This window comes from Polyergus mexicanus, unplaced genomic scaffold (assembly GCF_030449975.1).
Source record: "Polyergus mexicanus isolate NDT 795.1 unplaced genomic scaffold, iyPolMexi1.0 SCAF_5, whole genome shotgun sequence".
In the NCBI taxonomy this organism is placed as follows: domain Eukaryota; kingdom Metazoa; phylum Arthropoda; class Insecta; order Hymenoptera; family Formicidae; genus Polyergus; species Polyergus mexicanus.
The window spans coordinates 12,198,757-12,220,506 of record NW_027223325.1 but is presented as its reverse complement, the minus strand read 5'-3'; the positions used below and the strand labels follow the sequence as shown (position 1 = coordinate 12,220,506).

Genomic DNA, 21,750 nt, shown 5'->3' with positions numbered 1-21,750 from the left:
TTTATTCGAAATAGGTACTAATGCGCGTTCAACGCGCATGCGCGGACCTCGCGCGCACATCTGTCCACTGACACGTGCGCATCGTGCATACTGTTTTTGCTTTCGAAAAGCAGTCGTCGCCGCGACGTCGACGCGATAGTACTCAGCGCGAGAGGAGATTCGCGCTCTCACCAAGTCTCGCGTAAACTTTCTTCGGCTATCCCTACCACCGCTTCCACCTCCGCTGTCACATCGCGTCGATGTTGTAACTGTGTTATACGAGGTAAAATCCAAGAAGATCGTTCGAAGCGCAACGACATATTCTTACGATTCGTGTTCGTGAAAATAAAAAAGAAAACACGATCAAAAATTTCGCGCATTGTACATACATATATGCATGCGCGCAATATACGCGCGCGTGTGCCCGCTGAATGCTCCTGTTGCATCGTAATCCCGAAATAGGATCAAGGATAACGACGTCATAATTTTTTTCATAACTACGTGGTGCATCGAGAATCAAGAAACCGGTCTGTTGTGTTTAAGTAAGTCCTCTTGGAAAATTTTCATTTGTACTTTTTTTATCTTTTCTCTCTTAAATGAAATAAGATAGAACAAAATATACACATATACATATACACACACACACGCACGCACGCACACACACACGCGCGCGCGCGCGCGCGCACACACACACACACATACATACATATATATATATATATATATATATATATATATATATATATATATATAACATTAATATCTATAATATATATAACATTATTTTATATATATATAATTTAAGTTTGTGTGTCTGTATGTGTATAAAAAAAATACAAGTATTAAAACGAAATAATTTTCAAATGTCTTATCAAATATCTCTTATCAAACGTAAAAATCTTTTTTTTTTACAGTTTCCATTTTAAAGAAAAACACATTCAGTGTAAATAACTTACTGCATAAAATGGTTTCGTTAGTGGCGAGCGTCAGAGTTACCAACACTCTTCATTATCTTTGCGCTTATGCCGCAAGGACGTTGACTACAAGCGCGATGCCAAGTCCCAAGGACGAAGCAAGAGAAGTGATCGTTAATTATTTAGATGGAAAAGATAATGGCATCGCTGTATTAGGGCTGAACAGACCGGTAGCCCGTAATTCCCTCGGAAAGGTCTTGGTCTCTCAGTTGAACGAGGCGCTAGCTTCTATTAAGCAGAACAATAAACTGAGGGTACTCATCATACGCAGCTTGGTCCCGAAAGTATTCTGCGCCGGGGCTGATCTGCGGGAGAGATTAAAAATGAACGCGTCCGAGGTGCCGCAATTCGTATCTTCTCTGAGAGATCTCGTTACCGATGTAGAGAACCTACCGACTCCAGTGATATCGGCCATTGATGGTGTTGCACTGGGCGGAGGGTTGGAACTCGCATTGGCAACCGATATCAGAGTCGCCTCTTCGGAAGCCACGATGGGTCTCGTAGAAACAAAATTGGCCATAATACCTGGTGCCGGTGGAACGCAGAGACTTCCAAGGATAATCGGAGCAGCCAAGGCTAAAGAGTTGATTTATACAGCACGGATTCTGGACGGTGAGCAGGCATGCATGATCGGTCTCGTGAACGAGGCGGTCCCGCAAAATAAGACTGGTGACGCCGCTTATCAAACGGCACTCTCCATCGCGAGAGAAATATTGCCCAACAGTCCTATTGGCGTTAGGTAAGTTGTCAATGTCGAAATAATAAAAAAATCGAATTTTGCTCAGAGTTATATAAAAGAAAATGTTTAATATAGTGAAAATTAGAAAAATGTGCAATACAAATCGTAAAAAAAGATACGAGACTGAATAAAAAAAGATCAAAGATACTTAAGATAAAAGAAATAAAAGCATTACTGAAAAAGAAAAGAGAATAATAAAGTAAATCAATAGTATAAAAAGCGAAAAATAAAAATAAAAGGAGAATACAAAGAACGGAACTTCTTGAAATAATAATACGTCGTTTCATTATTCGTAAAATGCGGCGATGACTACTCAGAATCGCTGATACGATCGTTTATGTATTATATAATACGCATCACACCACATTTGTTTATCTTCTAAACGCGAGTAATACATTTTTTTATCCAACACTTGAGTTCTACATTTATATCTGTCATAATTATATTATGTCTCTGATAGAGTACAATACTTATATATATAGAAATGGTTTTAATCATCGTCTTATCGCTTAGATTGGCAAAAGTGGCTATATCCAAAGGCATGGAAGTATCTCTGGAAGAGGGTCTGGAGATCGAGAAACAATGCTATAGCAAGATTGTGAACACAAAAGACAGACTCGAAGGACTTACCGCTTTCGTAGCAAAACGTGTACCCGTTTATCAAGGAGTATAAAAACTTACGGCGTTATCGTATAACAAAAGCTTAATTTATATATCATAAAAGGATTTTATAATGTAAACATTTACGGATTTTACGTATAAGCATTTTATATGTAATGCATTTTATATAAGCTTTTTTCCCAATATGCATCCATATATATATATACATTTTGTTGTATGTAAAATTACTGTATATGTCGGTTTTGAGATACTTAATGTATTTTTAACATTTTATCCGAACTGCGTTAAAGTTAAAAATTGTGATCAAAATTTATATAACAAAAGCTATTTGAAGATAAAGAGGTAACTTCAAAAGTTTTTTATGCAACCTGCACAATGATTGCGGATGCAGCATTAACCTTGCATTATGCCTTATGTGCATTTGCATATGTTAATGAGATAAAGGTGCCTTTCGTACGTCAGTAGCAAAAAATTCTACGTCGTTTATGTCTTCCAATACCTTAATGTTTCCTTTTATATTAACATTGTTATTGTTTAATATAGTTTTAATATATATGTATATGTACTTGTGTATCGCGTAACTGCATTAGGATATTGTGATTGTGTATGTATATGTGAGATTTGTGCGCGTAGAATCTATCGGGAATACAAAAAAATTGCGATGTTCTTAAATTCCGATAACTTTTTTATTTAATTATTTTATAACTTTTGTATATCAAAGAACGATAAGAAAACAATCTTCAAAAAGGGCATATATATAAATATATTTCTAAACAAAAATATGGTGTACGCGAAAATGTAGAATTTTAAAACACCGAAATTTGATTTAAAAATGTGTAATAAGTAAATACTCTATGCTTTTATTACCAGGAATGTTACATGAACGGCAAAAAATTGAAAAAAAGGGAATGCTAGTTTGCTAGTATATTATATGTATTGAAAATATAAATTTATTTTGACCTAAAAAACTATAATTCTTAGACTTATTAAACACATTGTAACGGAACACTAAGCTGTTCCTTTTCTCTATTCTCTTTTACGAGTGCTATAAGGACGTTTAATTGATTCATTGTGTCCTTGGGACAAGTGACGCGATGTCCTATCGTCAAATCGCTCTCGTATATCTCGTGATCGTTACCGCCCTCCGCCGTTTTATCACCGAAGAAATGTATTTCGTCATACCCCTGGATATGACGTAAACAATATGTTTTATCCCAACCGATAGGAAAAACATCGAAAGAGATCTGTCCCCCTTAGAAAAAATAAATATTCGTTTGCTAGAGTTTTTATACGTAAATTAATTTTAGCCATTATTATACGATATCTCAAGTTTATAGTGACAAAAATATATTAATGAGAATAATTAACTTAATTGAAATAATATAATGAGTATCGTTAATTTATTAAATTAACTGTCAATAATCACTAATTGAATTAAATTTACTACATATATCATTGGTTTTATATAAATCACTTACCAATACTATAGGTCAGAGCCAAATCGGGAAATTCCTTTTTAAGGGCTTGTATAAATTTTTCGCGGATGTGATGTTCACTGTCGTATTCAAAAAACTGTTCGCGTTCTTTCTTGGTGCAATTTCGTCCTGTTGGTGAAATGTTCATCATGCCTGTACGAAATTCCACAAATGTTCCACGTTTAAATGGCAACTTCAGCTCGGATATGTATCGCAAAACAAAATTTATAAAATCCTGTAAAACATCCTCTCCCAACATGTCCTGGATCGACTAAAATTTGATATATATATACATATATGTGAGTATAAAATAAATATAAGTAATTTATTATTATTCTAAATATAATCGCCTTGATTGCTTACTTGCGATGGCAGAGATTTGCCATCCTTGAATGCGATAAGTCCATTTTCTGCGAAGATATACTTGTACTTTTCAAACAGATTTTCACTACCTAATTGTTCTTGAATCTTGTTTAAATCAGATCCTCCAACAATCGCAATGTCAAACTCTTTTTTCACAGTTTTCAGAAGAAACTCTTCAATACTAGGACTGATTGGCTATGGAAAGCAAACATAAATTTTTTCAAAAAAGATAAGATGCAAAATAGGTCGAATATAATAATAATATCTAGACAAAGAAAAACATTATTTATATAAAAAAATAGAATTATATATTTTGATAATAATTAAATATATATAACACGATTTTTTCAATATTCAAAACATACTTGTCGTGGTTCAGTGAGCGTGCCATCAACATCAAACAAACAAATAATTCTTTTTGACATGACGCAATATCTTGTTTGAACAGCTAGAGACTCTGAAACACATATTGTCACTTTAGATACATAAAAACATTCATTTCCACATGGCCATATTACATAAATAGATAACATATAGAATAAAATAAGCGAGCAAATTTTTAAAATTATATTAGCTACTTTTAAGTATGTTTTTTCTATTAAAAACGATGTCAACTTCGAAATGAAGGAAAAGATTATCAGAAAGCTGGATTTCACACACAACATCACGTGTCGAGCCTGATTAGTAAAAGCAGGTAACAATCCGTCCCCTCCATTTATTCTCCCACTAACTTTTTAACAAAGGGATTTATATATATGTATATATATATTATAGTGATAAACTTCATTCAATACTCGTTTCTCTCATTGTCAACCCTAAATCTCATTGTTTTATTGAATTGTGATAAGATTACATTTCAATTAAAATTGAGCGTATTTGCAATTTGCAAACATGCGTATGTGCATCTTCAAACAAATATGAGTGTCTATCTAACCTTTATTTTAACGGCAATGCGATGACATTTTGTTCATGTAAAGGGAATCATTTAGAGCAGTTTAATCTACCTAATCTATAATTAATTTTAATGTTTAATTGCGATCTTGTGAAAATAAAATTGAAGAAAAAATGATATAAACGTCAAACACGTGTATGTACATGTATATATGCGGCTTCGATATATCGTTGTGTATGTACCAATCTAATAGCAAAAAAGTGTCAAATTTAAATCCAAACATATCGAAGCGTTTTCTCGCATATTCATAATTTGCTGTATCTTCATCTTTGATTGGCTCTCGCGATAACAAATAAAATTGAACGTCTGATAGATAATCGATCTCATTTATTATTCATTTATTTTATTTCAAAAAAGCAGAATATTATTGATCGGTGACATTGGCAGCAGTTGCATGCGTCATTCATTAAACATAAGTTATTCATACATACATTAACACTATACACATATCAACAAGTGTTATGAAATGTCGTGGAATAATCATTTAAATAAATCGTTTTGTCTTTTGTGCATTATCTCTTTGGCATTACGTAATACACATGGAGATGCTGACGCAGCTCAAAAAAATGTGCTCTTGTTGCTGGGTGTGTATTTTATTAAAAAATACGATTTTTCGAATATTTTATTGAATAAATTGAAATAAATTGCAATTGCATTGTATTTTTGTAAAAAAAATTAAAATAGTTACCTTTAAGTATGAGAAATTATAAATTTTATAAATTAAAATTTTTGTCGTAAATTATAAATTATCTAAATATAGATCTAAGATTTCACTTATTATTTGAAATAATTATCTATAATTCACAGCTGATGATGCAGGATTTGAAATGCGATCCTACTTGAATAAAATCTGTCAAACTCCTAATTTGGATAAGTTAGCAAAAGAGAGTCTATTGTTCAATAATGCATATACATCAGTCAGTAGCTGTTCACCAAGGTGAACTAATTTTTGTTACAAATTCAATCTAATTATTATGAATATATAAATCTCTTAAATTTTCAATTTATAGTCGCTCTGCGATATTAACTGGATTACCAAGCCACCAAAATGGAATGTACGGTCTTCATCATGGAATTCATCATTTTAATTCTTTTGATGATGTTCAAAGTTTGCCAAAAATATTGAAAAGAAACAATATACGAACAGGTAAAACAATAATAGGTATGCATATATTATTATATCGTATTGCCTTTTTCTTTTTGCAGGAATCATTGGAAAAAAGCATGTAGGCCCAAGTGATGTTTATCCATTTGATTTTTCATATACAGAAGAGAATAATTCTATTCTTCAAGTAGGTCGTAATATTACTTATATAAAGCTGTTAGTTCGTGAATTTTTTGCAGTTCAGAATAGAACACAGTAAGTGATATTCCACACATATAGCCCATAATCTTACATTTATACAATAAGATGATATAAATATAATGCATGTATTTTTTTTGTATATTATATATAATAAAATATATAATAACTTTATATGTATAGTAAATTTATATATATTTTTTTGTACTATATTGTACACTATCAAAAAAAAAATCCTATCATGTGTGATGTGTGTAAAGAACTTCATTATAATATTTCGCAAAATATTTTTCTAACTATATTAAAATTTTTGTAGACCCTTCTTTTTATATATAGCCTTTCACGATCCACATCGTTGTGGCCATACTCATCCAGAGTATGGCAATTTTTGTGAAAAATTTGGTAACGGTGATGTTGGAATGGGTACAATTCCTGATTGGAATCCAATATATTATCACTGGGAGCAAGTTAAAGTACCATATTATGTTCAAAATACCGAAGCTGCTAGGAGAGATATTGCTGCCCAGTATACAACAATATCTCGTTTAGACAAAGGTATTCCTAGGATATTGAATATATAAGTGCTCAAATATACATGTTAACAGTATATATTATGAGCAAGGTATATTTTAGTATATTAAGTGAAGATATTTATAAGGAATATAATTTTTTTAGGTGTCGGCCTCGTTCTTGAAGAATTGAAAAATGCAGGATTCAAGAATAACACATTGATAATTTACACGTCCGATAATGGCATACCTTTCCCAAATGGTCGTACGAATTTATATGATCCAGGTTTGTAAACTTATTTAATTATTTTTGCAAAAGCACGAAAAGAGTGAAAACAAAGAAGCGCCAAGTGACATTTTGAACTAAATTTCATCAAATATTAATAGTATTGTAATAATGTTTCAATGGCCGCGTTCAGCAGAGAAAACGCTCAGTTATCGTCTTGTCGACACTCGACGTTGATTCATTGGATCTAAAAGTAAGAACCAATCACATTCGATTGCTACTAAGCGGTTTTCTCTGCTGAACGCGGCCAATGTAGTTATTTTTAATAAGTAATAATAATAATTTTTAATAATTTAAAAAAATTTTGAAGGTATAGCTGAACCGATGATGATTTCATCTCCGATTCACAGCCACAGGAAGAACAGTGTGACATACAGTATGACTTCTTTACTGGATATAGTACCAACAATATTAGATTGGTTCAATGTAACTTACATGGATTACTTGTCAAACTCCAATGAAGTGTCTACTCCACATCTTACTGGCAAGTCGCTTGTACCATTACTTCTTGAAGGTATGGATATATGTATGCACATATTGAATGCAATATACATATAGTATTCTGTTAAAAAAAATTGTATTGTAAAATAATGAATTTCTCTTATATAGAACCCATAGAAAATAATACGGCGATCTTTGCTAGCCAAACGCACCATGAAGTTACCATGTACTATCCCATGCGTACAATTAGGACAAAACGCCACAAACTTATACATAATATCAACTATAGAATGCCATTTCCTATCGATCAGGACTTTTATCTATCTCCGACCTTCCAGGTAATCTGAAAAAGAGAAGGTGCCATTATTGTTTAATTAGTGCATACAAGTTGTTCAAGTATAAGTAATATTCATAAATCAATGATATTATGTATTATATATATAGGATATTCTAAATAGAACACAAACTCATCAGTCTCTGCCATGGTATAAAACATTAAAGAAATATTATCAGAGGCCAGAATGGGAATTGTACGATTTAAAATATGATCCAGAAGAATTAAACAATATAGCTACAAAATCGTCTGCGAAGGTAGTGTAACATTGTAATCAAATTAGTCACAAAATTCTCAATAATAGATATAATAAATTCGTATATATGTATATTCACTTTTAGAGTATATTCATTGAACTTAAAGATCGATTGTATAATTGGCTGAAAATAACAAAAGATCCATGGCTTTGTGCACCAAATGGTGTTTTGGAGAATGCTGGACATAACAAACATAATGCTCAATGTATGCCGTTGAACAATTTCGACTATTAACATCTGTTCCAAATATTTGTTCATAATTATTATATAAACATATATTTCTTCTTTTCCTTTTTTACAATTTAGCATTGTGCAATTTATGAATAATGATAAATACTCAAAGTAATAAATTACAAAGGAAAAAGAAAACATTCAATATAAACCTATAATTTTTAACATTATTTAAATAATAAATAGTGAGAATGAATATTGTAATTTAATACAACAATATAATATAAGTTTTTTTATAGTCTGCAATATTCATTTAATTTTTGTATAAAAAAATTAAAATAATATAATGTAAGAGAAAAAAAAAAATTTTATAATTTAAATATAATATTTAGAAGATGTAATATAATATTTACAAATATATATATATATTTCATTATAAATTTTTTTTACCTATCTAAGATGTTTATGATAAGATAACTCTTGATGTTGAGATATTCTTTGATTCTCTGTCTCGATACTTGGAAAGCATTTCGTTTAATTGACGAACATAAGTTGATGATTTGTTTACAGATTTTACCACTGCCTTCAATTCTGTTGCTATTTCATTCATCTAGAAATATGCGATCAATTGTGACTCTTATTTTAAAAATGACATTATCAAATAAAGAATCTATAATTTATAACCAAAACTTTATAAATAATCTATAATTTATGATAAAGTTTGAAACAAAATCTTATTTCTAGTTTTATGTGTGTGTCTGTGTATCGTATAATGCAGAAAATATTAAAAAAAATAAAATACACTCTTATAAAATACATAATGATATATAAGGATATTAAATTATGTGGTACATAAAATTATAAATAAATTTTTGTCCAAAATTATGTGCAATTATAGATTATTTAAAGTGAATTTAAGTAAATACAATTTCAATTACAGTATAGCAGTAGTTAATAACTCATACAAATACATAAAAAACTCACATATTGTTTGTAGTTCAAGTATCTGTTATATTTTTGATTGTTAGTGTAAATTTGCTTCATTTGAATCATAAATAAGAGACACAAAGCAAGACCACCTAACACGACGAGAGAATTCGAGTTCTGGAATCCGCGTAAAACAAGCATCACACTTTTTAAACAGTTGGAATAAATTGAAATAACTGACCGATAAAATACTCGTTACACAATATTAAGTTAAGGATAAACAGAATCATTCCAACAAAGTATTCTCTTGTAAAATGGCAACATAATAGCTAATTACTCTAATTATTTGCACTGTCTCTTTCACATTTATGTGTTTACAAGCGAATCGCTTACTGCGCAGGTTTGTAAATGGTAGTTCACATTTTTACAATATCGATGCGTCCCAAAAATCATCGAAAAGAACAGTATCACCATCTTTCTGACGTCACAAGAACGCTCCGATATCCAATAAGAAAATATGTTTTCTAGAGACTTGAGTTAAGAATTTTAATTTTTTTTAAATTAAAGATTAGAAAATATGTTATAAATAAATAAATAAATTTTTTTTTGAATATTTAAATAATTAATTTGTTATAAATAAATAGCAAATCCTACTTTGCGCATTCGTACGTTTCTCACGGCAATTAGCGATTGCACATGCGCAAGGGAGAAAATTTGTCCTTTTACACACGCAGTAAGATAAAGGTGCCTTTACATGGCAGTGTTAAGCGTCGAGCATCTGCGCAGAAAATTGCGCAGAATCTAATTTCAGCCTAGAATCTATCTCGTTTAAATTCTGCGCATTTTTTTGCGCAGACGTTCGATGCTTGATGCTGCCATGTAAAGGCACCTGCGTAAAGGGATGCGTTCCTTCCATATTATGTCTATGCTCTATTTATATTTAATATATATCTATGAACATACATAATTTCTAACTTTGTCTTTCAATGGTTCTTTCCGTCTAAAGATCAGCTGACTTTGACATTTATGACAGTATAAACAAATCAGTATGAAAATATATATCACATCTCTTGTTATTTTATATCGACAAAACAAAAATGAGAGAGAAGATTGAGAGTGTTTCTTTACATGTTAATAAAGTATCTGAATAAATTAAAACAAAATGGATATAATAAAAGAATATCTACTGGTACCAGCAAAGTATATGATATTGACAGATGAAAGAATTTGCCTGACAGTTCACCGAAATTGGCTTTCCCAATTACTAACAGTCGGCCCATTTACGTTTATCAACCACGATCGACTATCCAGCGATGAGATTGCCGCGCAACCGTCTCTCGACGAATTGGGTTGCGATTGGCTGAGAATATATGCAAAAGTATCTTTATAATTTTTTAGATATTTTATACAAAGTATATGATGTGATATGCGTGAAATATAAAGTTATATTATTACTCTTACAGGTGTATGTAAAGCAGTACAAGAATGCGATTCCTTTGCCAAGAGGAAGGCCTACTAGCACAAAAAATCAAACGGAATTAATGTTTTCACAATTGTTGCATTATGTAGCTGAAACAAATTATAGAAACCTATGGAAAGAAACGTACAAGAAATATTACAGTATGTGTCTTAATAGACAATATTTTTTACCTCTAGTTTTCAGTTTTTCTGCCGGATATAAGTATTTCTTTTTATGTTACTTATAATCTTGTAAAATATATGTAGGTCCTTGGAATTTTGTCGAGCAAAAGGAGCAGTCTAATATTACAGCTAATGCAAACGATGTTGCTATTATGTATGAAGTACTAAACAGGATGTATGGCTGTCCTTTGGTACAAGTACAACATAGTGTAGTTCTATCAGTATCAAATGGTGCATCATCTGAAACACATTGTAATCTCGTACCAATCCATTTTGTCATAGAAACAACGTCTGCTTTTATAATTTTTTATGAGCAGATCACGAATTTCTCTCTTCGCGAGTGAGTGATAACTGTTTTGTATTCATATTTGGATGTGTAAAGACACTTCTACAAAATATTCTTACATTTTATTCAAAATATTTTTACATTTTATCATACTCATGAATATCAATTTCAGATGCGTAATGTATAGTCCTGCTGCTCTTAATACAAATCATGGGAAATCATTGTTTGTAGTTTATCAATTATTAAGATTATCCAGAGACTTGCACGATCGTGGTCTTGCATTGGGTGAAATTACACTCAGTGATATATTGATCACAGATAATTTTACTGTTAAGGTATATTTTGTGTAACTTGTATCTACTTATATATGACAAGAATTTTAATATTTAAATGTGAGGTAAGACCATAGAAAAAAAAATGTTCCTATATTGTAAGCTGATTTTGTTCTTTCTAGGTACTGCCAAAATTAAGCGATAATATTTATTTAAAACCTGATAACGAATGTCCTCCTATCTCTCAAGACAGTAAAGAAAAAAATCCCAGTTACAATGTTTACAGTAAAAAAGATAGCATATCTTATTCAAATAACAGCGATTTTGGTTTAAATGAAAGTATCGAAAAATTATGCGAAATGTGGGTGTATAATTGTATTAGCAATTTTGATTATTTGACTGCACTCAATAATTTGGCTGGTAGAAGGTACGGTGATCCTATCTGTCATCATGTTATGCCTTGGGTAACGGATTTTACATCGAGAAACGGCGGCAACTGGAGAGATTTAACAAAGTCAAAATTTCGATTAAATAAAGGTGATAGACAATTAGATCTCACGTTTGACTCACAATCAACTGAGGTATGTAAATTAACACATATGGGAATTTTGTTTCATGTATTCATGCATTTTATTGAATAATTAATTAATTCATATATGCAGGTTGGACATCATGTTTCGGATGTTTTATCAGAGATCACATATTATGTATATCTTTCACGTCGATATAATAAGTCTGTGCTTTGTAAACATGTACGACCCTTATGGGTACCTGGAGAATATCCAGCTTCAATTCAGAGATTACACGATTGGAGTCCTGACGAATGTATACCACAGTTCTTCACTGATCCTAGTGTTTTCAAGGTAAAATATTATTATTAAGCAATGATAAAATATCTCTCTCAAGTTCGATAAATCTTTTAAAATGTATGTTTTATTTACAGTCCATCCATGAAGATTTGCCAGATTTAGAAATTCCAGCATGGGCGACTTCTCCAGAAGATTTTATCGAAAAGCATAGAGAAGCATTAGAAAGCTTTTATGTTTCGGAAAGATTACATCACTGGATAGACTTGACTTTTGGTTACAAGTACGAATTTAATCTTGTTTAATAATAAATTATTAATTATATTTATGTAAATTTTTGATATTTGTGCTTTTTTTATGCGACAGATTATCTGGTTTCGCTGCCGTAAAATCGAAAAACGTTTGCCTACAGCTAGTCGATAATCATACTGATTTGACTAATTCTGGAGTTGTACAACTTTTCACGCAACCACATCCACAAAAAATTATCCCATCTCCTTATTGGGGTAAAGTACCACCGCGTCTTAGAACATCTTTTACCGGTAAAACCAGTAAGTTTTTTGCGAAAATTGTGATATACATTTTCAAAATTTTCTCATATTATTGTACGGTTACAGAAAATGATCAATCTACAAATAGAATCAGCGATGATGAAAGTCACAGTTCAGGTATCGAGGAGGAAGAAACACCTGCTACGGCAACGAACGCAGCGAGATCGTCGCCACTCATATTGAGTCGCTTATTGAGTCGTTCTAGAGGTTCTTTGCTTTCGGAGGATAACGTTAAATCGGATAAATCCGTTAATCAGCCTATTATTCTGCCGAAAGATTTTAATCCCGTTGCAGCGATCGTGCAAGTAGAAACTATGCACGTATTCATGAATAAAATCAATCATCGAGTCTACAAACCTATAGTGGGATCGCACGACCTTTTCACAAATTATAAACAGATTGTGGCCAGTGGTCGTATCAAGGAACAACAGATACTCGGTTGTCTGATGGTAGAGATATTCCTAGCCGGCAAGTTTCGTGCGACTTGGAACATTGAAAGATTGTCATTTGCGCAAAGATTCGCGACGTGTCTAAACATTTTGAAGACATCGACTGATAATTTACCGAAATGTATAAAAAATATCGTGTCTCTATTGCTTCAAATTGATATTATGCCAAAGAGTTATAATATACGTAACGTAGAGACGACTGACATTTCAATGGTAATTTTAAAATTTCGCATTATATATTTTATTAAGATAAACGCACATTGCAAAATCAATTATTTTATAATGTGTATATATATATATATATGGGGTATCTTGTTTTACACTTAGGTAAACGATGAGATCCTCTTTCGTTATCCAACAATAACACATATGGGTCTTCCGCCACCATCTGCGCATCAATTTCTTCAACCAATCTTATCCGGCAGTCTGTTTCCATTCTCCAAATATTGTCAATACTTGTATAATATTGTGGAAATGTTACAACAATATAATGACTTGATACAAGAATTAAATTCTATCGTGAGGACCGAGGATGATATAGATTTTGCGATTAAAACAAAGACAAAATATCTGTGTAAAATTAGCGAGTGTAAAGTAAAAGCAATTGCTAGAGAACTCGAACGATTGTTACCTTACGCCGGGAGTGCAAGAGAAGCCACCTTACAATTGATAGTTTCTCACATAGTACAAATTATGGAAGAACCTTATAGCGCGGTATTGTCAGTATGGTATCTTTTTGATCCTATTGCAAAGTGAGTATGTATTATAGAAAAATATCTTTCCACCACAAAGTTATTTTTTTATAATATTCTTTTTACTTCTCTCATCCTTCTATCGCAGAACGCTGGGACCGAAGGATACGGCCGATACGTTCCTCTCGTCCATCACAAAATTGTACGAGAATGGTTCCATCATGGATATTGCATTATACGCCGATCTACTACCCGCAGGAACGCTCGCAAAGCTTCGAACCACTCGACTATATCACAGAACGTTTCTGCTCAAGCTGATAGTCAGATTAGGACTACGCAGATTTTTAGATAATTTCATAAATCCTTTGGTGGAAGCAGTAGGAGGATACAAAGATTACATACAGGGATCTCTTGGTACATGCACATATAGAACTGGAAATCTAAAGTAAGAAAAAAAGAAATAATTATATATTTTATAATATTATATCTTATCATTATTTTTATTTGATATATCTTGTATATAATTTTTCTATTATTTGTAAATTTCTATGAAGAAGCTGCGACTTGAGTGGACCTTGTAGTGACGGGGAAGGGGTTTTATCTCCATTAGATGAAGATTCATTCGCGGATACTGATCATAATGTTGCTTCATCTTTTGGACCAATGACCAACGATCACGTATCTAATGTAACGATGGATAATGACGTTGAAGGTGATTCGAATGAATCGTTAATGATTCGATAAATGTATTTGAATAAAAAATTGGTTTACTAAGAACATGAATTAACGTATTATTACAGAAGTATTTACTATGGAACCAGAGGATAATATATGGATTTCTTTAAATAATACTATGCCATATGATATCGACTTACACATAGATCTCAACTTAAATGCCAGCGACGAATTGAACGACGATGGAAACAAAAATTCGCCGAGCGGCTCCGTGAAATCGCCAACGATTCCTATACCGAAACACTCAAATATCGGCGGACCTAAATCAGTAACCGAATTTAATAGTATTGGTTGCAATGTCGGTAGTAAAACCTCTAGCGAAGATTTTACTTATGTTAGTACATACAATACAAATATCCATTCCGGTAGTAATATCTCCGAGAATGTATGCGGCTTAATAGAAGCCAAGGAAGACACTTGTGTTACGCTTTCCATCGATCTTGATAACAAACGCAATGTAACTGAATCGGATGAAGATTCATTACATCATCAATTGGATATTTATCGAAGATCCACTCCGAGCGAATGTACAATTTCTGAGATGAGTGCGGAATCCGTTATTTGGCTGTCCCACAGACTTGGTCCGGTACTCACAGCGCGGCACTTGTCGCGAAATCTTCTGCGAATGCTGACGCTATGTTACGCCGGGAAAGAAAATCTAACGTCGGTCGATGACAATAATTTTGTGTGTCTAGAAGGTGTTATGTGGAAAAAATCGCTATTGGCCGGTGATCGAAATGCCGTTAAAGTCCTAGAATGTCTCACAGCTATTGCAGGTACGTATAAAACATATATCTAGAACAACTAAATTCCATAAACAACAACGATTTATTAATCGTTTTACTAGGATTATATGGAGAACAAATTATATTGTTACAATATTTTGCGCACGTGGTTGAATTGTTGGCGCTGTGCAAGAAAAAGTTGACACAAAATTTGGAAGGTGGTCTAATTTCTTGCCTAGCTCTATTAAATCACATTATGGCATATCTCAGTGACTCTACCATAATGGACGTGCTTCATGTAATATCTATGATACACAATTAATTAATTACCTAGTACATTTATTAACTATATATATATCCATCAATTATAACAATGTATATATAAAAAAGTCTAATATTTGGAAATTAGGAACCGATTGTTAAATCTATCCTGCATCCAACAGTACGCATACTGTCGACCGCGAGATTTACATTTCCAAATGGAACGCTTGCGCGCTTCGCCCTGGCCGAGAAATGTTTGGAAGCAATGTTCGCTCTTAGCTTACGTCTTGGTAGTGTAATTACGAAGAATCATTTAGCAGTGCCGATTCAGCGTTTCTTTTTGGCTTTCGACAAAGCCTTCAATGAGAATTCGAGCACTGAGGGTCCGTCAGATAATCTGGGACAAAGAAACGCGACTTATGAACATTCTATACGGTAACGTAATACAAATATATAAGAGCGTCGATTTTAGCGAGATTTTAATTTTATTGTATTTGCGTAAATAATATTCATTATTTTTAATATTTCACATATAGGATGAAAACTACAAATGAAAGTGGATTGGATAACAATGGAACTTGTGTATGGAACAAACTTGATACAGATGTTGCGGATTCGTATTCTCCTCCAGTATTAAAAAATAGTGACGTGCCAGACTTACAAAGAAATAGAGTAAGATCGAACAGATTACGATATTTAATTTCTTTTCTTTTTTTTAGATGTAATTGCGAATATATACTAAACTTTACATTTGCATACAGGCATTTGAAGAATTACGAACTGTGTTTACCGCTGAGTTTGCTCATAAAGCATATATGCTGTTTTATAGATGCGTCGACAGCGAAATGATGGAACAAATACTTAAAAACCACGAGCGTATAAAAGAACTTTGTCACGATTATGAGCAAGGAATAAAAACGACCTTTCAAAATACCGGTATATATTTCTGTATAAAATAGTTGTCCTTTGATCATTACGCGATGTGTTAATCTCTCATCTTATTGTTGAAGATAACGCAGACAGATATAATACATCTGTGGCTTCTATGGATGTGATGGAAAATGTGGAATTAGTTCATAAAGACGTTTGCAGTTTCGGAAATATATCTGTGATAGGAAATAGATTCGAAGTACCGAAAGACGATGCTAGCTCTCAATCGATGGCGACGGAAGCGAGTATCGTTACCGGTCGCGAGACAACCTGTCCATCATCTGCTGGCAGACAGTTACGCGGTAATTGGCTAGCCTATTGGGAACATGAGATAGGAAGACCGGAGAAGGATGCGATATTTAATATAAAGCAGATAAAACTTCAGACTTTTAGCGGACATACAAATAGTATAAGATGTTTATATGTACTGGACAACGAGAATAGTTTTATGAGTGGTGGCAGAGATAAGACTGTAAAGTTGTGGAGTTTACGGAGCCAGGTAAGATGTATTATTTAGTTCTAACAAGATGTTACGTCGCCATAATATTTAGAGCTATTTATAAAAATCTTTATGTAATTAGGGTGATGGGAGTACAGTCTCGCCGTGTCAATACACATACACCGGACATAAAAAATCTATTCTTTCACTTACATTCCTGGAATCTTTGAGATACGCAGTGACGTGCGATGGTGTGATTCATTGTTGGGATCCTTTCATGGGTTCGCTTCTAGGATGTCCTGAAAGCAGTCGTCCCGTCCCTGTGAACACTTTAGCCTCGAGTCCTTCTCCATCAACAACTCTTCTTGTGGGAACAACAGATATTACCCTTAGAGTTATTGATTGTAGGACATTCCAATATGTTAATGAAATGAAAGTAAGTAATGCAATATATATATATATAACGATAATTTCTGAGAAATTAAAAAAATAATCATCGTTATTTATATACTATTTACAATAACAAAAAAATATAGGTTTCCATGAATCCAACTGGTTTAATAAGATGTATCGCGGTCGCACCTAGTGGTAATTGGGTTGCTCTGGGTCAGGCATCGGGTTTCTTGACGATACTCGATACTCGCACTGGTTTAATTATCGCGTCTTGGAAAGGCCACGAATGCGAGGTGAAGATTTAATTTAAGTTGCCAACAATATCAGACTTGATCAAATAATTCGTTGTGTGATTGTTGATTTTTGATGCTGTAGATATTGCAGTTGGAAGCAATAAATGAAACCACTATAGTTAGTTCTTCATTGGATCAAACTATCGCTGTATGGAGCGCAGTGGATGGAAAACTTAAATTTCACATGAAGTATAAGAAAATTTATAGTATTATTACTTAAAAAACATATGACTATACAAAATATATTTACATAAATTTCTCTATTATCTTTTCAGAGGCGCTACAGAACCTGTCCATTGCATGGCGATGCATGAACAGGAATTAGTAATAGGAACAACAGCAAATCGAATCGGCGTCTATACCTCTGTAGAAATGACTGCTTCATTCTCTTCATCCAAATTGAGATCAGATGCTTTCAAAGGTGTTCTTACTGCCATGGCTATCCTTCCTCTTAATCGATTGCTATTATTGGGCGCTGACAATGGTGGGATAACACTGTTGTGTTGAGAGTTTAAAATGTGTACAAAACGTACATAAATGGCTGAAACATTATTAAATACAATATAGATAAATAGGAAAATATTGTAATTGCGCAAACAATTTAATAGAAAATGCATGATAAACTTACTGTTATACAATAAATTCCATTTTTACAAGTATATTCAAGAAAGAGCTTTTTTTATACATGAATAATATCTGTTCTCGTCGCTATCACTTTGAGAGCAAGTTCAGGAGATATTTTATGCACACCAACATCTGCTAAAACTTCCAATGCGTTTTTATCATTATTATTTAATGCTTCTTGAAGTAATATTGCTGAACCAATTAAAATATTTAAAAGTATACATGCTTCCTTTATCCTGAAATATTAAAAAGATTGAATTATTACACAGGCATCTATATTAGAGAAACAAATAATGTTAACTATTTTATATACAGGCTTACAAAGGAAAATATGATTCTGGCTTGTTGATATATAAACCAAATAATGGAAACAGGTTTCTTAAAACATCATATTGTAATTGTTCAGCACCGCCATTATTGAAACGATTGACCAATACAACTTCCTCGAAAAGAAACTGCAAAGAGAAATATTTGGAAAATGTTTAGAAAATTATTATAAAGAAGAATATGAAGACAGCAATTTATTTTTCATTGCATTTACTTGATCGAAATGAGCAGCTAAACTCTTCCAAGCATGATTAAACAATGGTAAAGCAAGAGCATTATGCAATACATGAAGACGCGTTGCTAGTTCCTGGAACATGGGACAACCACTCGGTGTTACCGATAATGAAGCGACTTCTTTCGAAGACTGCATTGCAAACCACCTGATAATAATAAAAAGTGCTCTGTTAGTATGATAATAAATTGAGGATAATTTTTTTGGCAATGATTTGGGGAAAGTTCTTATACTTGTCAGTTCTGTAAGCTCTACTTTTTGCCTTTACATCTAAAGCTACTGAATCACTGATTTCATTTATCAATTCCCTTTCTAATCGTTGTAAGAGGGCTACAGCCTCATCAAATACAGTGCCTTCTATTTCTCCAATGCTCTCACTAACGTCACTGCCCCTGTCAGTGGCATTTTCCACAGCTTCAAATTGCTTCTTGAAGAATTGCAGTTGTAAAAAATGCTATATAAACGAAATTTCGTAATAAGTAATTATCTCTATAATCTCTTTTGCACAATTATAAATAAAACTCTCTATACATACAGCAGTCACACCCCATTCTTCCAAAACGGTCGCGACATAATGTAACGTATTGAGAATATGCGGCATGAGTGATGTTAATGGATCTTCACAATTCTCGTGTAACAGTTGCAACAATCGCACTCTCCAGTCATCGATCAATTCTAATTGCAATTCGAGAAACTGCAATCTTCATAAAACAACAATAATAATGTCGATAATTAGTCTCTTGGAATGACTTTTTAATGATTTACCTATGTCCAGGCTGAGGCAAATGTTTATATCTATCAGAGATTGTTGTGAGAAGTGTGAGAAAAGCGTCCGCGCACTCAGTAACTTTCATGTCATCGATATCGGGACCCGCCAGTTTTTCCCACGCTGTGCTTGAACTTAATATTGCATCCATTTTTTCGGTTGCATCTAAACAAATAGATATGTATATATATATATATATATATATATATATAGAGATGGATATACATATATCTATATTGGAAGCATATGTAAGATCACTTCTTTACACTCACATTTTTTCTCCATATTAATCCATTTTATGAAAACGTGGGCTTGCGTAAGAACGAAGACAGTGGCCGGCTGAGTTTGAGGATATAACAGAGTTTCTCGCAATTCTCTTTCAAATCCTAAAGCTTCATCTACCAAGTGTGCAAACAAAGTGTCATCGTACTGTGCTATGGGTAATTCAGAATGAAGTTTCTCAACAGCTAACTGAACTAGAGCACGCATAAATTCGGCCTATCAATATGTACTATAATTAGTAACCAGAAATATGAAACTAATAGTTAGGATATCGGGATTCAATCAATTTATAAGTTACATCAAACCTTTATGTCTAAATGTCCAAAACTTATAGAGTCTGCTGTAGGTTGAATATACTTTTGCACCCATTGTACATGATCTTTGATCCATGTTAATATCTGTGTAAAGAACCATTCCGGCTTATCTTGGCGGTTCGTCAATTTAGCTCCTGTGAAATGATAAATAAACCTTTGTCGGAGAGGACGTACTAAAAGAGCGATGGGCAAGCTAACTGGCGCAAAGTCTGTCAATAGCACAGATGTTACAACAGGTTTTGCCATTTCTTCTCTATATACATTAAGAATAATATGAGAATAAATTTTGTCAATCTATATATTTTTTTAATAAATTAAAAAATAATTAGATTGTATATTTTAAGGATACGGTAGTTGCAAATGAAAAAGATATTCAGTGAGCATTTTGAATCTTGTCATCATTTCCGGTAAGGGTGTGTTTACTGCATTGCCATTAGTCCCACAAAAAGGCCATCTTAATGTCTTCAATAAATCATTGTACTCCCTACAAAATATTATTGTATTATATAAGAATAATGGGAGGAGGGGGCGGGGATACATTATGAGATAAATTATATATTTTTAATATATGCAAGCAAGAAAACATACTTTGATAATTTCTCCTTGATTAAATTATGCCAAAAGTGCAGAGTTTCATGAACATAATTAACCAGGTGACGACACATAGATGTTTGCAACTGACAATTGATGTTTGTCAAATTGGTGTATAAAGTTATCATGGAATCATCATCACCAGACGACAACGATGTCTCTATTTCGTCACTAAGCACAAATATGATCATTAAACAAATAATAAAATTACATATTTCTTAACACAATTCAGTACCTGATATTTTCTATATACTTTATAAAGTACAAATAGGATAATGATTTGTCCAGCTGACTTATTTTGTCAATAGTTTCTTGCAACTTTAAATTTTTATCATTTTCGCTAAATGTCTCTTCAATCTCCTTGCTCAAATCAGCACAGTCTTCCTGCAACTGGTCGACTTCGCAATTGATAAGTTCTACATTTTCGACCACTGCTTTTACCTTGGAAGGAGCAGTGGTTGACGCCATTGATAACTACAAAAGACAAAATATTTTTCATTATTCACATTACATGTTTCTTTGCGAATGAGTATTGACTTACTGATTTTTCAATCTCATCCTTCTCCGTTTTGAGATACTCATGAAAATCATAGATTTTTTCAAGATTTTTTAAACTCGATCCGAGTTGCACGTTGAATTTTTGTATAATTTTCTGTTTTATATCCATTATAAGAGAGAAATGTATACTTTACATCGAGAAATTAAAAATGCTGTACAGCTGTTTTAAGTCATTCATGTGTCACTTTAGCAGAAGACAAATACAAGTCATATTGGGTTGCGTTCAAAAACCTGTTTGAGTAGAGTAGCGTT

The 21,750-nt window shown here is 32.7% G+C and overlaps 5 protein-coding genes across 12 annotated transcripts; 3 read left to right on the top strand and 2 right to left on the bottom strand.

Moving 5' to 3' along the window:
- The first annotated feature begins 123 nt into the window (after positions 1–123).
- Positions 124–3,666, top strand: LOC138933753 (methylglutaconyl-CoA hydratase, mitochondrial). Its single transcript, XM_070296739.1, has 3 exons — positions 124–521; positions 894–1,692; positions 2,206–3,666. Exons 2-3 carry the CDS (start codon positions 944–946, stop codon positions 2,363–2,365), a joined length of 909 nt encoding a protein of 302 aa, XP_070152840.1. The 5' UTR covers positions 124–521; positions 894–943; the 3' UTR covers positions 2,366–3,666.
- Positions 2,562–9,700, bottom strand: Pmm2 (phosphomannomutase). 5 transcript variants are annotated; one of them, XM_070296740.1, is made up of 8 exons: positions 9,389–9,700; positions 8,855–9,014; positions 7,855–7,985; positions 7,637–7,763; positions 4,517–4,608; positions 4,152–4,346; positions 3,792–4,059; positions 2,563–3,565 (listed from the first exon to the last, which is right to left on the bottom strand). In XM_070296740.1, exons 5-8 carry the CDS (start codon positions 4,574–4,576, stop codon positions 3,300–3,302), a joined length of 789 nt encoding a protein of 262 aa, XP_070152841.1. In that variant the 5' UTR covers positions 4,577–4,608; positions 7,637–7,763; positions 7,855–7,985; positions 8,855–9,014; positions 9,389–9,700; the 3' UTR covers positions 2,563–3,299. The 5 variants fall into 5 exon arrangements, with proteins under 5 accessions (XP_070152844.1, XP_070152843.1, XP_070152845.1 ...); XM_070296741.1 differs by lacking the exon at positions 8,855–9,014; XM_070296743.1 differs by lacking the exons at positions 7,637–7,763; positions 7,855–7,985; positions 8,855–9,014; positions 9,389–9,700 and adding an exon at positions 5,086–5,185 and having other exon boundaries at positions 2,562–3,565.
- On the top strand, positions 4,937–8,732 carry Sgsh (N-sulfoglucosamine sulfohydrolase). The gene is made up of 10 exons (XM_070296738.1): positions 4,937–5,687; positions 5,911–6,040; positions 6,114–6,250; positions 6,310–6,463; positions 6,723–6,961; positions 7,082–7,201; positions 7,512–7,715; positions 7,811–7,980; positions 8,087–8,233; positions 8,318–8,732. Exons 1-10 carry the CDS (start codon positions 5,570–5,572, stop codon positions 8,465–8,467), a joined length of 1,569 nt encoding a protein of 522 aa, XP_070152839.1. The 5' UTR covers positions 4,937–5,569; the 3' UTR covers positions 8,468–8,732.
- A 626-nt stretch (positions 9,701–10,326) lies between the features above and the next one.
- Positions 10,327–18,452, top strand: Wdr81 (WD repeat domain 81). Of its 4 annotated transcripts, none has more exons than XM_070295394.1 (22): positions 10,327–10,709; positions 10,795–10,951; positions 11,057–11,312; positions 11,431–11,593; positions 11,713–12,111; positions 12,193–12,393; positions 12,474–12,619; positions 12,703–12,878; positions 12,954–13,549; positions 13,664–14,088; positions 14,177–14,473; positions 14,583–14,740; positions 14,829–15,539; positions 15,611–15,786; positions 15,898–16,184; positions 16,286–16,421; positions 16,511–16,685; positions 16,760–17,178; positions 17,261–17,554; positions 17,655–17,804; positions 17,887–17,993; positions 18,080–18,452. In XM_070295394.1, the coding sequence occupies exons 1-22, from the start codon at positions 10,494–10,496 to the stop codon at positions 18,309–18,311; spliced, it is 5,877 nt and encodes a 1,958-aa protein (XP_070151495.1). In that variant the 5' UTR covers positions 10,327–10,493; the 3' UTR covers positions 18,312–18,452. The 4 variants fall into 4 exon arrangements, with proteins under 4 accessions (XP_070151495.1, XP_070151494.1, XP_070151493.1 ...); XM_070295393.1 differs by having other exon boundaries at positions 12,703–12,887; positions 14,586–14,740; XM_070295392.1 differs by having other exon boundaries at positions 12,703–12,887.
- Positions 17,995–21,669, bottom strand: Rint1 (RAD50 interactor 1). Its single transcript, XM_070295395.1, has 13 exons — positions 21,482–21,669; positions 21,176–21,414; positions 20,938–21,111; positions 20,699–20,833; positions 20,341–20,602; positions 20,026–20,251; positions 19,753–19,918; positions 19,523–19,688; positions 19,221–19,441; positions 18,970–19,135; positions 18,750–18,883; positions 18,433–18,664; positions 17,995–18,345 (listed from the first exon to the last, which is right to left on the bottom strand). Exons 1-12 carry the CDS (start codon positions 21,605–21,607, stop codon positions 18,484–18,486), a joined length of 2,196 nt encoding a protein of 731 aa, XP_070151496.1. The 5' UTR covers positions 21,608–21,669; the 3' UTR covers positions 17,995–18,345; positions 18,433–18,483.
- Positions 21,670–21,750: the final 81 nt, after the last annotated feature.